Source organism: Salmo salar, chromosome ssa07 (assembly GCF_905237065.1).
Source record: "Salmo salar chromosome ssa07, Ssal_v3.1, whole genome shotgun sequence".
NCBI lineage: Eukaryota > Metazoa > Chordata > Actinopteri > Salmoniformes > Salmonidae > Salmo > Salmo salar.
In genome coordinates this window covers 19,569,744-19,585,570 of record NC_059448.1, presented here as the reverse complement: position 1 = coordinate 19,585,570, position 15,827 = coordinate 19,569,744, and the positions used below count along the sequence as shown (strand labels likewise).

The 15,827-nt window shown below is 41.4% G+C and overlaps 1 protein-coding gene across 7 annotated transcripts in view; it reads left to right on the top strand.

Moving 5' to 3' along the window:
- Positions 1–15,827, top strand: part of LOC106608788 (multiple PDZ domain protein) — a 64,103-nt gene that overhangs the window by 30,990 nt on the left and 17,286 nt on the right. For 5 of the 7 annotated variants that reach the window (XM_045721683.1, XM_014206937.2, XM_014206933.2 and 2 more), the window contains 8 exons: positions 2,285–2,326; positions 4,372–4,467; positions 4,662–4,757; positions 5,488–5,665; positions 5,788–5,898; positions 8,946–9,029; positions 12,025–12,078; positions 14,231–14,387. In XM_045721683.1, coding sequence (XP_045577639.1) covers positions 2,285–2,326; positions 4,372–4,467; positions 4,662–4,757; positions 5,488–5,665; positions 5,788–5,898; positions 8,946–9,029; positions 12,025–12,078; positions 14,231–14,387 — 818 coding nt within the window. The remainder of the gene's footprint in view (positions 1–2,284; positions 2,327–4,371; positions 4,468–4,661; positions 4,758–5,487; positions 5,666–5,787; positions 5,899–8,945; positions 9,030–12,024; positions 12,079–14,230; positions 14,388–15,827) is intronic. The other 2 variants (XM_045721684.1, XM_014206934.2) reach the window with 2 other exon arrangements.

Genomic DNA, 15,827 nt, shown 5'->3' with positions numbered 1-15,827 from the left:
ACAGTCTTGAAGGAGTTCCCACATATGCTGAGCACTTGTTGGCTGCTTTTCCTTCTCTCTGCAGTCCAACTCAATTGGGTTGAGGTCCGGTGATTGTGGAGGCAAGGTCATCTGATGCAGCACTCCATCACTGTCTTTGATCACAGCCTGGAGATGTATTTTGGGTCATTGTCCTGTTGAAAAACAAATGATAGTACCACTAAGTGCAAACCAGATGGGATGGCGTATCGCTGCAGAATGCTGTGGTAGCCATGCTGGTTAAGTGTGCCTTGAATTAAAAATGTATCACTGACAGTGTCGCCAGCAAAGCACCAAACACCTCCTCCTCCATGCTTCACGGTGGGAACCTTACATGCGGAGATCATTCGTTCACCTACACTGCGTCTCACAAAGACAGCGGTTGGAATCAAAAATCTCACATTTGGACTCATCAGACGAAAGGGCAGATTTCCTCTGGTCTAATGTCTATTGCTCGTGTTTCTTGGCCCAAGCAAGTCTCTTCTTCTTATTGGTGTCCTTTAGTAGTGGTTTCTTTGCAGCAATTCCACCATGAAGGCCTGATTCACGTAGTTTCCTCTGAACAGTGGATTTTGAGATGTGTCTGTTACTTGAACTCTGTGAAGCATTTATTTGGGCTGCAATCGGAGGTGCAGTTAACTCGAACAAACTTATCCTCTGCAGCAGATGTAACTCTGGGTATTCCTTTCCTGTGGTGGTCCTCATGAGAGCCAGTTTCATCATAGCGCTTGCTGGTTTTTGCGACTGCGCTCGAAAAAACTTTAAAAGTTCTTCAAATTTTCCAAATTGACTGACCTTCATGTCTTAAAGTATTTGCTTATTTCAACTGTTCTTGCCATAATATGAACTTGTTATTTTTTTTCAAATAGAGCTATCTTCTGTATACCACCCCTACCTTGTCACAACACAGCTGATTGGCTGAAACGCATTAAGAAGGAAAGAAATTCCACAAAATAACTTTTAACAAGGCACACCTGTTAATTGAAATGCATTCCAGGTGACTACCTCATGAGAGAATGCCAAGAGTGTGGAAAGCTGTCATCAAGGCAAAGGGTGGCTACTTTGAAGATTCTCAAATATAAGTAATATTTTGATTTGTTTAACACTTTTTTTGTTTACAACATGATTCCATATGTCTTAATTCATAGTTTTGATGTCTTCACTATTATTCTACAATGTAGAAAATAGTAAAAATAATGAAAAACCCTTGAATGAGTAGGTGTGTCCAAATGTTTGACTGGTGCTGTACATAGACACCCCACTATAGAGTCAGATAAATGTCACCTGACATCACACTAAATAAACGCGTCTTGATCAAATATGGTCCTTTTATTTTTTGTTTTCTGAATGATTTGTTTGCTTTTCTGTAGCTTATGTGTACAGTTATGATCAAGTGAGGCTTTGTAGTGTATGGCATTTGGGTAAATTGCTCCCAATGATCCCATTAAGGCTATTTGTTCTGCATCTCTCGTAGAAACAGTTTGTTTCCACTTCTCCTTTTACATCTCCCACACAACCGCTAACTGTTTTACCAAACCATCCAAATACACATTTAATTGAACTGAATTGAGATACCTAATGCACATACCTCACAAACTGGTGTGACTTTTCTGTCAGTGTACCAGTGTTATGTTACTTGGGCTTTGGGTTTTTTGTGGACCACAGGAAGAGTAGCTGCTGCTTCTGCAAAAGCTAATGGAGATCCAAATAAACAAATAAATAAGCAAACATAATAAATTAACAACTGCAAATTAACAACACCTGTTAATGAACCATGCAGTAAACATTATAATGTAGTAGAAATTGTGTTAAGGAGCTCACAGTTTTCTTTTACCCAGGTTCTTATCATCGATAGTGGGAAATGTCATTGTCATCCAGTGTTGTGAGTCATAGAGAGCACCTTAATATCCCTTAAAGGTTGTGCCATCCAAAGCATGATAGCATATAGTCTACCATACATACATTTCTGATGAACACAACCAATTGAATACTGTAGGCTAGATGAAGGTTAGGACTTCCAGTCATATGGAAAAGCTTCCTACAGCGTTTGGACTCCTAGCACAGACGCTCAATGGTGAAATTTGAACAACTCACTAAGGCCTTTTACATTCCTAAATTGTATTCTCTCCATGCATTCGAGGGATGCTACATTAAAGTCTGGGGCACCATCATTTTCGGTATCTCAAGTCTTGCTTACTTAACGCTAAACATGTCAGTACATTCCAGTATGTTAGCCACGGTGCATAACATCCTCTTCACCTTCTAGATCTGCTTGTGCCCCAGAGGACGATCTGTGCCCCTTTTATGTGTGAGTACCGCTAACTCCCACGCTGACGGGTCTGCAACCAAATCTACCACTTTGTTTCCTCTCTGTCCACATTTTCTCACTTCTGCACCCGAGTCTCATCACCTGTCTGTGGAAGGGAGTTTTATCCAGATCTAGACGTTACAACACATACTGAAAATCAACCATACTGAAAATCAACCATACTGAAAATCAACCATACTGTATATCAACCATACTGTATATCAACCATAGTGTAAATCAACCATAGTGTAAATCAACCATAGTTTAAATCAACCATAGTGTAAATCAACCATAGTTTAAATCAACCATAGTTTAAATCAACCATACTATATATCAACCATAGTTTAAATCAACCATAGTGTAAATCAACCATAGTTTAAATCAACCATAGTGTAAATCAACCATAGTTTAAATCAACCATAGTGTAAATCAACCATAGTTTAAATCAACCATAGTTTAAATCAACCATAGTTTAAATCAACCATACTATAAATCAACCATAGTTTAAATCAACCATAGTTTAAATCAACCATACTGTATATCAACCATAGTTTAAATCAACCATAGTTTAAATCAACCATACTGTAAATCAACCATAGTTTAAATCAACCATAGTTTAAATCAACCATAGTGTAAATCAACCATAGTGTAAATCAACCATAGTGTAAATCAACCATAGTGTATATCAACCATACTGTATATCAACCATAGTTTAAATCAACCATAGTGTAAATCAACCATAGTTTAAATCAACCATAGTGTAAATCAACCATAGTGTAAATCAACCATAGTGTAAATCAACCATAGTGTATATCAACCGTACACGAACCTTTGAACAGTCCATTTTTTTTGCTTTCTCATGGATCAAACAGAACAGATTTCTTAGCTAAATGCACTGTTACCTCGTACTCGTTAATAATCAAATAATGTGCACATCTGTGGAGATTACAGTTCACTAGATTAGATAATCGTATAGGCTACATACAGCACATTGACCGCAGTCCCAACACACAGTCAATGTATCTGGATAAGTCTCTCACTGGACTGCACCACTAACCATGGGTTTTTAACACTTCATCCTTAACACTTCATTGACATGCCTCTCTTTGACTACTGGGCATGCAGGTCCATTTGTGTGGGGTGATAACGATTGATTTTGCACTTTTTTCGTTTGTGCTGTATCCAACCCATCACACAGTAATTCACTTATTTCTTCCTTCATCTGTTTCTGGAGGCATTTGAATTGCTGTTTGAATGAACAGGGATTCAAGCACCTCAGTGTCTGCATGTCCTAATGTTGAAGTATGAGTCATTCCATCATTGTTAGATCTGTCATCTTCACTCAAATGTGTGTGTGTGTGTGTGTGTGTGTGTGTGTGTGTGTGTGTGTGTGTGTGTGTGTGTGTGTGTGTGTGTGTGTGTGTGTGTGTGTGTGCTTTAGAATCAACTACTGATGATTACTTGCTTGAAACTGGGCTTACCAAAGTGGACTTATGCGCTTTTTTACTCCCTTTCATTCGATTCTTAATAGTTTGGAACGTTCTCTACTGTTTCAGTAAATTAAGAATTGGTGTTCCAATTGATGTTCCCTTCAAAACTCAATGACATTATTTTGGAAAGAATTCCCACACTCAATCTCATTGACGGCTCACCTTGTGCTCGTGATAGGCAGAATGCATTGCCGGAGAAATTTACGGAGTTCATTCCTTCCCCTCCTGCAATCTTGGGCCGCAGAGGTAAATTGGACGGGGAGGAGAACAATGTAAATTAGACGTCGGTGAATAAATAAAAGGCTGTTTTGTAAAAAGGCTCATTCTGACATCGGGTTGCATATGAATGCAGGCACTTCCACTTTAATGCTTTGTTAACCAATCATGTAATTCCTGGTGATGAATTCTGACATGCTTGCACACAAGGTTGAACTCCCGTGTCATATGTTAATGGGTAGGTTATATATTTTGGGGGTATTTGCAGTGATGATGACAAATCTTGGTCAGGTTGTTGTTAGGAGGAGTGCTGAGGCTCATTGGCGTGTGTGTTCTCAGCATTACCTATGTCCCTGTGGAGTATCTGGAGGAGTACAAGACTAGCCTGGAGCAGCCTAAAGATGACGTCTGCTCTGATGCACCTCCGGCCCCAAAGTAAGCTCAAACTTCATTCGACTTTATAGAAGCAATACATTTATAGAAAGTGTTTTCATAACGATGCCTTAAGTAAACATATATGCTTTTGTTTTCCAGCATAGACCGGCTTTCACAACATTATTTTGTTTAACTCCAGACAAAACAAGTCGATGAACAAACCACCAGGTTTACAGTTGTTTGTCTCTTTGCAGGAGAGGAATCCCAGAACTTCCTGAGCGGGAGGATGGAGAGGGAGAGGAGAGCGAGCTACAGACCGCCACCTTCAGTAACTGGAACCAGCCTATGAAGTGAGTAGGAAGTTGGACTTTGGCTTGGACCAGAACATAGAGTTGAACAAACAACATGCCCTTGGCACAAAGCCTGTTTTAGCATGGGCAGCGCCATTGAAGGCTTTCACTATTTTAAAGTAGTCAACTGGGTGCGACGTCCTGTGGGTTAAGCAGTGATAATAGCAAAGATGGGGGGGGTGTACCCTCTTTCCAACTGTATTGTTAAGGAAGCAAAGCTTATTGGGTAAATAAGTAATAAACAGTGTTTGGACAGCAAGCATTAGTTAAACCGCTTTAGAACTGAGCTAGAGCCTGCATATATATCTATAAGAAAATCAGCAAACACCGTAGCACTCCAGAAGTAGGGTTATTGATAGCTGAGGCTAACTCAATGAGCTACAACGTTTAGAATGTCACAGATAGAAATGTAGCCAATTTGCAGAACTGACACAGTTCCCTAATCTAAATGACTGAGAATCATATCCAGTCTACCTAATTTACCGACCTGCCACAATGCCCCAATCATTTCCATTCTCAATTGTTGAACCTTCTGTAATGTTGTACTTCCCTGAATTTGTATTCAATATGTGAGATTTTTACACAACCCATTTCCTCATTCAATGTCACTTCTTATTTTTACTTTGTTTGCAAATAAATGAAATTATAACAACCCCAATCTTGTCCTAAGAAGTGGCACAATACAGTACCTTTTAAAAATATATTTTACAATGTGTGTTGCCTCGCTCAGGGTGGAGCTCAAAAGAGAAGCGGGCAAGTCCCTTGGCATCAGCATTGTGGGGGGCAGAGGGATGGGCAGTCGCCTTAGCAACGGCGAGGTGATGCGGGGCATCTTCATCAAACATATCATGGAGGACAGCCCCGCCGGCCGCAATGGAACCCTGAAGACTGGAGATAGGATTGTTGAGGTATACCAATCAATATTATTTCACACTATAGAGATTAGCATGCATTTACTTTAACATGGCGAAATGGTAATCGCACAGTAATAACCTATGAATTACTTGTTTGTTTCTTTGGAATGTATCAGGTGGACGGTGTGGACCTGAGTGATGCCAGTCACGAGCAGGCTGTGGAGGCCATCCGCAGGGCAGGAAACCCTGTAGTGTTCCTGGTCCAGAGTATCGTCCACAGGCCCAGGGTGAGCACTCTAGCTCCTTGTGTTAGCCTGCTAACATGCTAGCTTACTGGGATAGCATGCTAGCTAAGTTGTCCTAGCTCCCTGTGTTAGGATGCTAGCTTACTGTCATAGCATTCTAACTAAGTGTTCCTAGCTCCCTGTGTTCGCATGCTGGCTATGTGGCTAATGTCTTTCAACAATAATACTTAATTTCAAATTAAAATCAAATCAAATTTTATTTGTTACATACACATGGTTAGCAGATTATAATGCGAGTGTAGCGAAATGCTTGTGCTTCTAGTTCCAACAGTGCAGTAATATCTAAAAAGTAATCTAATAATTCCCCAACAACAACCTAATACACACAAATCTGAAGGGGTGAATGAGAATATGTACATGTAAGTATATGGATGAGCGATGGCCGAGCGGCATAGGCAAGGTACAATAGATGGTATAAAATAAAGTATATACAGTACATGTGATATGAGCAATGTAAGATATTATTAAAGTGGCATTATTTAGAGTGGCATTGTATAAAGTGACTAGTGATCAATTTATTAAAGTGGCCAGTGATTGTGTCTCAATGTAGGCAGCAGCCTCTCTGAGTTAGTGATTGCTGTTTAGCAGTCTGATGGCCTTGAGATAGAAGCTGTTTTTCAGTCTCTCGGTCCCAGCTTTGATGCACCTGTACTGACCTCGCCTTCTGGATGGTAGCGGTGTGAACAGCCAGTGGCTCGGGTGGTTGATGTCCTTGATGATCTTTTTGGCCTTCCTGTGACATCTGGTGCTGTAGGTGTCATGGACGGCAGGTAGTTTACCCCCGGTGATGCGTTGTGCAGACCGCACCACCCTCTGGAGAGCTTTGCGGTTGAGCCCGACAGGATGCACCACCCTCTGTGATACAGCCCGACAGGATGCTCTTGATTGGCATCTGTAAGAGTTTGTCAGGGTTTTGGGTGACATGCCAAATATCTTCAGCCTCCTGAGGTTTCAGAGGCGGTGTTGCGCCTTCTTCACCACACTTTCTGTGTGGGTGGACCATTTCAGTTTGTCTGTGATGTGTACGCCTAGGAACTTAAAACTTTCCACCTTCTCCACTGCTGTCCCTTCAATGTGGATAGCAGGGTGCTCCCTCTGCTGTTTCCTGAAGTCCACGATCATCTCCTTTGTTTTGTTGACAGAGATTTCCTAATCTCACCATTAATTATCCCATTCTAAAAGCTACTTATCCATTGTCACAGGCGTCGTAGTGAACAGACCAAGGCGCAGCGTGTTGAGTGCTCATCTTTTATTTTGAATGAACGCACTTCACAAAGAAAAAAAAACGACAGCCAAACAGTTCTGTCAGGTATACTCACACACTAAACAGAAAGCAACCACCCACAAAACCCAAAGGAAAACAGGCTGCCTAAGTATGGCTTCCAATCAGAGACAACGAAAGACACCTGCCTCTGACTGGAAACCATACTCGGCCACACATGGAAAATGAAACATAGAAACAGAAAACTAGAACAAATTCCCCTAGAAACAAACCAACCCCAAAACACACAAAATAACCCCCCTGCCACGTCCTGACCATTCTACTATGGCAAAATGACCCTTTTCACTGGTCAGGACGTGACAACCATCCTGTATCCAACAAAGACTACAGTAGCTACAGTATCTATATCTGTGACATGGCTTCAAAAGCATGACTGGCTATTAGGGCGCTTTCACACCCAAGAGTGCGCTTTGTGAGAGGACGGATTTCAAATCAAATCAAATGTATTTATATAGCCCTTCTTACATCAGCTGATATCTCAAAGTGCTGTACAGAAACCCAGCCTAAAACCCCAAACAGCAAGCAATGCAGGTGTAGAAGCACGGTGGCTAGGAAAAACTCCCTAGAAAGGCCAAAACCTAGGAAGAAACCTAGAGAGGAACCAGGCTATGAGGGGTGGCCAGTCCTCTTCTGGCTGTGCCGGGTGGAGATTATAACAGCACATGGCCTAGATGTTCAAATGTTCATAAATGACCAGCGTTGTCAAATAATAATAATTTGAAGTGGGAGAAAGGCTTTTTCTTATATTCAATGAATTGACAGATTCCTTGTCAGGATCCATTTAATTAAAAGTTCAACAGAAACTTAAAATGACCCCCAAAAAATGTGCAGCATCATCTTGATTAGTTTGAAAGCAACATTAGCATGACTAACTAATATCCTACTGGAATTGCTGCAAGGTTTGCAATAGCTGACATACACTCAGTGGCCAGATTATTAGTACCGGGTCGGACCCATCTTTGCCTCCAGAACATCCTGAATTATTCGGGGCATGGATTCTACATGGTGTGGCGTTCAAATGTTGCTCAATTAGTATCTAGGGACCTAACATGTGCCAGGAAAACATTCCCCACACCATCACACCACCGCCACCTGCCTGTACCGTTCACACCAGGAAGGATGGGGCCATGGAATCATGCTGCTTACGCCAAACCCTGACTCTGACATCAGCATGACGCAACAGGAACCGGGATTCATTGGAGCAGGCAATGTTTTTGCACTCCTCAATTGTCCAGTGTTGTCGTATGCCAAATGGAGCCACTTTTGTCTGCTGCAATAGCCCATCCGTGATATGGAAAGATGAGTTGTGCATTCCAAGATGCCGTTCTGCGCAGCACTGCTGTACTGCACCGTTATTTGCCTGTTTTTCTCGGTAAACCCGAGACACTGTCGTGCGTGAAAAGCCCAGGAGGCCGGCCGTTTCTGAGATACTCGAACTGTCGCGCCTGCCACCTATGATCATACCACGCTCAAAGTCACTTAGGTCACTCGTTTTTCCCATTGTAACATTCAATCAAACAGTAACTGAATGCCTGTCTGCCTGCTTTATATAGTTAGCCACGGCCAAGTGACTCACTGTCTGTAAGAGCAAACCATTTTCGTGAACGGGGTGGTATACCTAATAAATTGAATATATTGTGTATATTGACATACGACTCACAATCATCAATTTGCATGCATGGTTAAAGCTTTACAGACCTTTTCCGCAACCTTCCACTAACCAGTCCAGCATGCACCTCTTCCTCAGCCCAAGTCCCGCTATAGCCCCACTTCATCACCAGTCATAGAGTACAGCACCGCTTTAAAACGCTTGCCTCATCACATGTGCCAGGTAATCTCTCTCTCTCTCCCTCTCTCTCTCTCTCGGGTTTATTTTTATCTTTCTTCCTCTTTTTCTTTGCATGTCAGTGGAGTCTATGTTGCTTTATCTCTCCATTCAGAAGTTTTCACAGACTTGCTTATAGACTACTGTATGTATGTGTGTGCCAAAAAAAATACCCAATAAAAAATTGGAATCGGGTTGCATCCAGGGTAAATGTTATATGCTGCAAAGGTTAACTGCTATGGGCAGGTCTGTATTGCTCTTTCCCTTTTAGATGGTGCCATTGGGGCCCACCTACAGATCGTAATGATGCTTCCTAGCAGTTTCCCCTTTATGGCCTTCTACACTTCTCTGTCACTAGTGAATAATCCAAAAGCACCCTTGAGGATTCTCAGAAACATTTGTTGTTTGGCTTCTAAGAAAGAGCTCAACTTTGATTTTCTTTAAAAAACTGGTCTCCTCGAGGATATTTATTACCAGTAACTTATTTTTGGAATCATTTGAATAACTACAGAGGTGTTTTTACTATTGAGCCTACATTTTCTTGGTGTTTCAACTTTTGAGCCTCCAAATTCTCTTCTTTCCATGACAGCCTTTGATAAAGAATTTTGTCAGTGCCCAATCTTACTTCATTTACACTGATTGCTTTTTCCTCCTTTTGCTGCTCAAGGTCTGCTTCTGGGTGGTCAATCCTACAGTGTATAATATACTCTCTCAGTGTAAAATAGTTTAGTTTTAGCCCAGTTTCTCAGACCCAGATTAATTCTACTAATGAACTCAAAAGCATGCTCATTGGAAAATAACCATTGAAAGTGACTTTGAGTCCAGGAATAGATTGTGCCTGCCTGGGATTCCAGCTCATAAAGTTTTGTGAACTGAGAAAGAATCAAGGAACAGGAAAAGCTAAAAGAACACAATAGCCAATATGTTCAGTACCCCAAACCACAAGGTTCACTGCCATGTTGCTGTTGTGGTTTCTGGCTGGCAGGCAAAATATATTAAGTCAGCTCCTGGTTGAGAGGTGGTCAGGCCTGGGTGGAATATCGATTACCGGGCTGCCTACCTCACTGGCCGCATCATTTTAGTTTTCCCTATGTGTAACGTATACAGTAACTACTCTGACAAAGGCCAATCAATACTCTGGTGTAGCCAAGCTTATACAATCACAACTCATGAAGAAAAAAAACACTGATATTTTGCTCAGGCTACTTTTTTTGTTATATTCAAACAAAAGTTTTTAATATACACTACCGGTCAAAAGTTTTAGAACACCTACTCATTCAAGGGTTTTTCTTCTTTTTTTAATATTTTCTACATTGTAGAATAATAGTGAAGACATCAAAACTACGAAATAACACATATGGAATCATGTAGTAGCCAAAAAAGTGTTAAACAAATAAAAATATATTTTATATTTGAGATTATTCAAATAGCCACCCTTTGCCTTGATGACAGCTTTGCACACTCTTGGCATTCTGTCAACCAGCTTCACCTGGAATGCTTTTCCAACAATCTTGAAGGAGTTCCCACATATGCTGAGCACTTGTTGGCTGCTTTTCCTTCTGTCTGCGGTCTGACTCATCCCAAACCATCTCAGTTTGGTTGAGGTCGGGGGATTGTGGAGGCCAGGTCATCTGATGCAGCATTCCATCACTCTCCTTCTTGGTAAAATAGCCCTTACACAGCCCGGAGGTGTGTTGGGTCATTGTCCTGTTGAAAAACAAATGATAGTTCCACTAAGCCCAAACCAGATGGGAAGTCGTATGCTGCAGAATTCTGTGTTAGCAATGCTGGTTAAGTGTGCCTTGAATTCTAAATAAATCACAGACAGTGTCACCAGCAAAGCACCCCACACCATGCTTTACGGTGGGAAATACACATGCAGAGATCATCCGTTCACCCACACCATGTCTCACAAGGACACGGCTGTTGGAACCAAAAATCTCCAATTTGGACTCCAGACCAAAGGACTAATTTCCACTGGTCTAATGTCCATTGCTCGTGTTTCCTGGCCCAAGCAAGTCTCTATTTCTTATTGGTGTCCTTTAGTAGAGGTTTCTTTGCAGCAATTCCACCATGAAAGCCTGATTCACACAGTCTCCTCTGAACAGTTGATGTTGAGATGCGTCTGTTACTTGAACTCTGTGAAGCATTTATTTGGGCTGCAATTTCTGAGGCTGGTAACTTTAATGAACTTATCCTCTGCCGCAGAGGTAACTCTGGGTCTTCCATTCCTGTTACGGTCCTCATGAGAGCCAGTTTCATCATAGGGCTTGATGGTTTTTGCGACTGCACATGGAGAAACGTTTGAAGTTCTTGACATTTTCCGTATTGACTGACCTTCATGTCTTAAAGTAATGATGGACTGTCATTTCTCTTTGCTTATTTGAGCTGATCTTGCCATGATATGGACTTGGTCTTTTACCAAATAGGGCTATCTTCTGCATACCACTCCTACCTTGTCACAACACAGCTGATTGGCTCAAACGCAGTAAGACGGAAAGAAATTCCACAAATTAACTTTTAAGAAGGCACACCTTTTAATTGAAATGCATTCCAGGTGACTACCTCATGAAGCTGGTTGAGAGAATGCCAAGCGTGTGCAAAGTTGCCATCAAGGCAAAGGGTGGCTACTTGAAGAATCTAAAACAAATGAAAATATATTTCATGTTTAATACTTTTTTTGGTTACTACATGATTCCATATGTGTTATTTCATAGTTTTGATGTCTTCACTATTATTATACAATGTAGAAAATAGTAAAAGATAAAGAAAAACCCTTGAATGAGTAGGTTTTCTTAAACATTGACCGGTAGTGTATATGGATTCTTTTACTTTACTGAATGTACATTCTGTACATTTTAGACATTTCCCATGCAAGCCTCACCAATTGAAATACAGTATGATGTCTCACTGTTGTAAGTTCAGCCTTTGCTGATATGTAATTTGATGACAATGCCTAATGGTTTGTTTTTCATGTCTCTGTCCCTCTTGTACATAACAGTCCTCAACCACGGACACCAATGAGGAGAGAGTGGCGCGGAGCAATAGTGACAAGGTTAGTGTCTCTATGCAACCTTCAAACCTGCGTCAAATACATATGTTAAATACTTTCAAATACTTGAGGTGCTCTGGATTTAGCTTGGAGCAAGCCTACAAAGCACTGCTCAAGTACTGTATTTGAAAGTGTTTGGGCGACGGTCTTTTAAACTTAGGTAATGCCTGTAACTTGACGTTGTATTGTCGTAGAAGTCTCAAACCAAATTTCCGCAGGGCTTTGGGAAACATTTTTTTATTCATCATACTTTTAAAGTTCAGGTCTCATCACAACGAGTGAATGTGTGATCGCATACACATGACCGTTCAGTTATCCAGTTTTTGTCCGCAATAATGAATCATATTTATCTTATAAAATTAGGATTTTTAGTAGACCTAGCACTTCACTCATACTCTCCATCATAGCAGTGGAGTGAAGTTTCTGCCTTTAGTTTCACTATGATGCTGTCCTAGAAAGTCACTGACTATTCTCTGTTCTTTGTAGGAGGTTGAGTGTCACAGTAGACTATTCCTACGCCTCTCCCCAACTAACCCTTTTACTCCTACTCCGTTTAAGGTTTGTGGGTCTTTGTGTTGTCGTGCTTTTCACCTTCTATTTCCATGTATGCTCGTACGGTTGTGTTATGGAATATATGTGGAGACACATACTGGACAGCCCTTACATGCATACATGCTGTCCGAGCATCTTTCCACTAAACCTGTTTGAATCCCTTTTTCTTTTTTGCCTTTTGTTGTTTACAGATAGCATCGATACAAATGTCTGAATTTTGCATCGTTTTGCAAAATGTGGAAATTGAAATAGCCAAATTCATCCCCAAAATATGCAATGGTTTGATTCGGAATCAAAATGCATTTGAATTTAACTAAATTGATCAAAATAATCCAATGTTTGCCTTGTATCCATTATCAGATTTTTTATTTCATTTTAATTTATTTCACCTTTATTTAACCAGGTAGGCCAGTTGAGAATAAGTTCTCAATTACAACTGCGACCTGGTCAAGATAAAGCAAAGCAGTTCAACACAAACAACGCAGAGTTACACATGGGATAAACAAACGTACACTCAATAATAGAAAATAGAAAAGAAATAGAACACTTTTCAATAGAAAAGTCTATATACAGTGTGTGCAAATGTAGTAAGATTAGGGAGTTAAGGCAATAAACAGGCCATAGTGGCGAAATAATTACAATTTAGCAATTAAACACTGGAGTGATAGATGTGCAGAAGATGAATGTGCAAGTAGAGATACTGGGGTGCAAAGGAGAAGAAAAAAACTAAAACAATATGAGGTAGTTGGGTGGGCTATATACAGATGGGCTATGTACAGGTGCAATGATCGGTAAACTGCTCTGACAGCTGATGCATAAAGTTAGTGAAGGAGATTTAAGTCTCCAGCTTCAGTGATTTTTGCAGTTCGTTCCAGTCATTGGCAGCAGAGAACTGGAAGGAAAGGCGGCCAAGGGAGGAGTTGGCTTTGGGGGTGACCAGTGAAATATACCTGCTGGAGCGCGTGCTACGGGTGGGTGCTGCTATGGTGACCAGTGAGCTGAGATAAGGCGGGGCTTTACCTATTAAAGACTTATAGATGACCTGGAGCCAGTGGGTTTGGTGACGAATATGAAGCGAGGGCCAGCCAACGAGAACATACAGGTCGCAGTGGTGGGTAGTATATGGGGCTTTGGTGACAAAACGGATGGCACTGTGATAGACTACATCCAATTTGCTGAGTAGAGTGTTGGAGGCTATTTTGTAAATGACATCGCTGAAGTCGAGGATCGGTAGGATGGTCAGTTTTACGAGGGTATATTTATATACAATGGTTGGATTGAATTCTATCAGTAAGGAACATTTGTTATTAAACTCAGTCTTGAATATTCAAGTAATCTAGAAATACACTGCTTATGACTTTGCTTACAGCAAGCATTCCTTGGTAAGGCATATAAACAAAAAAAACATCCCTAAAAAGTAGGGTAATATTATTTTCAAGTGTCCACCTGCACACGAGTGACTAAAACTTACTTTACCGACTGAATTTAACAATACAGCTTTAGGTTGTAGTCAGCTAAACCTGCTATGTTGAAACTAAGCGATTGTTATCTGCCTTTTTGCCACACAACAAATCTATTTTCCCGATACTTCTGGATGTGGCAGCCGCCAAAGCGGGAAGCGGGAAAGACATCGTCCACCACCCCTCACCTCTCTCTTCCTGTGGTTCCCCACGTTGGAGAGACAGACACGGATACTCTGACAGAGATTCCCGACAGACCGTCCCAGACGGAAGAGGAGGATACGTTTGACTACAGATGGAGTGAGTGTGACTCTATGAACAGATCTAGGAACAGTTTGCCTTCCTCTTAATCCTAACCATGGCCATTATGGAGGGGGGGGCAAAACTGACCATTAAGGGCAACTGCCTCCTTAATGAAAGGACCGAAGTTGGCTAACCAAGTTATGTTTTCTGGGTTCTCACATTGCTATTAGGGATCATTACACAATGAATAAGCCCATGGACCCAGTCCAGAGATCCAACCCCTTGCTCCTACTCCCAAGGCACTTGTGGAGAACTGGATAGATTTTATAGGGGAAAGTCCAACAAATTCTTAAGGGGGCAGCTACTACCACATTTATACTCCTTTCAGATTTATACAAAGATCCACTGCACAGTGGGTAGGCAGTAGGGTTTGTTTCTAGACTATGCAATGGATTCAGACAGTTCCCTCTTGGCTTGCCTGCTCCCATTTTGCTAGCACCTAGTGGCCACTAGAGGGCCTCCACATTGCAATCATAGTCTTGCCAGTGCTTGAATTGGGCCGGAACACACCAGTATACCCAAAATTTGTACCGACACCAATTTCAGTCCACTTCAAGAGCTAAGTATTTTTATTTGTATTTATTATGGATGCCCATTAGTTACTGCCAAGGCAGCAGCTACTCTTCCCAGGGTCCAGCACAATTAAGCCAGTTATATACAATAAAAAACAACATTACATTACATTTACAACAGATTTCTCTTCACAGTCCCCTCTGTTCCATAATGTGCTTGCATGAGTTACTTGATGTGGAATGGAGTTCAATGTAAGTTTGCTACTAGGATCCCAAGGCAAGTGAGCTAGACTAGCACAGTGATATTATATTATATATTATACCTAGTTATACAAAATGAAGTGCTTAGGGCCTTCAAACTCAACTCTGGACCTCAAAGCCAGTCCCACTGTGTTTTCTTTCATTCTTCCCCTCTAATCAGGCACTGATTTAGACCTGCGACACCAGGTGGGTGCAATTATTTATCAGGTAGAACAGAAAAGCAGCAGGCTCCGGACCTCGTAGGGTAACAGTTGAATACCCCTAGCCTCGGGGTTAGGGAAAGGGGTTGTTTCTGGATGGGGCCTCGGGCTCTTCTGATTACAGGCAGTATAGTCCCTCCTGGGCCCCTGGTGTGTGTGTGTGTCCTCTGGTGATCCGGTTGATGAGGTGGAGACTGGAGTGGTGAGTCAGGGAGATTAGTACAAGAGCATTTAGGCATACAGCCCAGAACAACATAGATGAGAGATAGAGAGAGAGAGGCCTGTCAGCCAGGGAGTGTAATAGAAGAATTTGACTCTTGTGAGATGTTGTATTGATTATGACTTTGCATTTGATGTGATCCTTGCGCTTAGAACCCATTTGTTTGATTCCCATTCATGACTTCTCTGTCACATTCTTCCTATGTTCGGGTTGTGAGTGTAGCAAGTCAAGAAAAGCCAGCTTA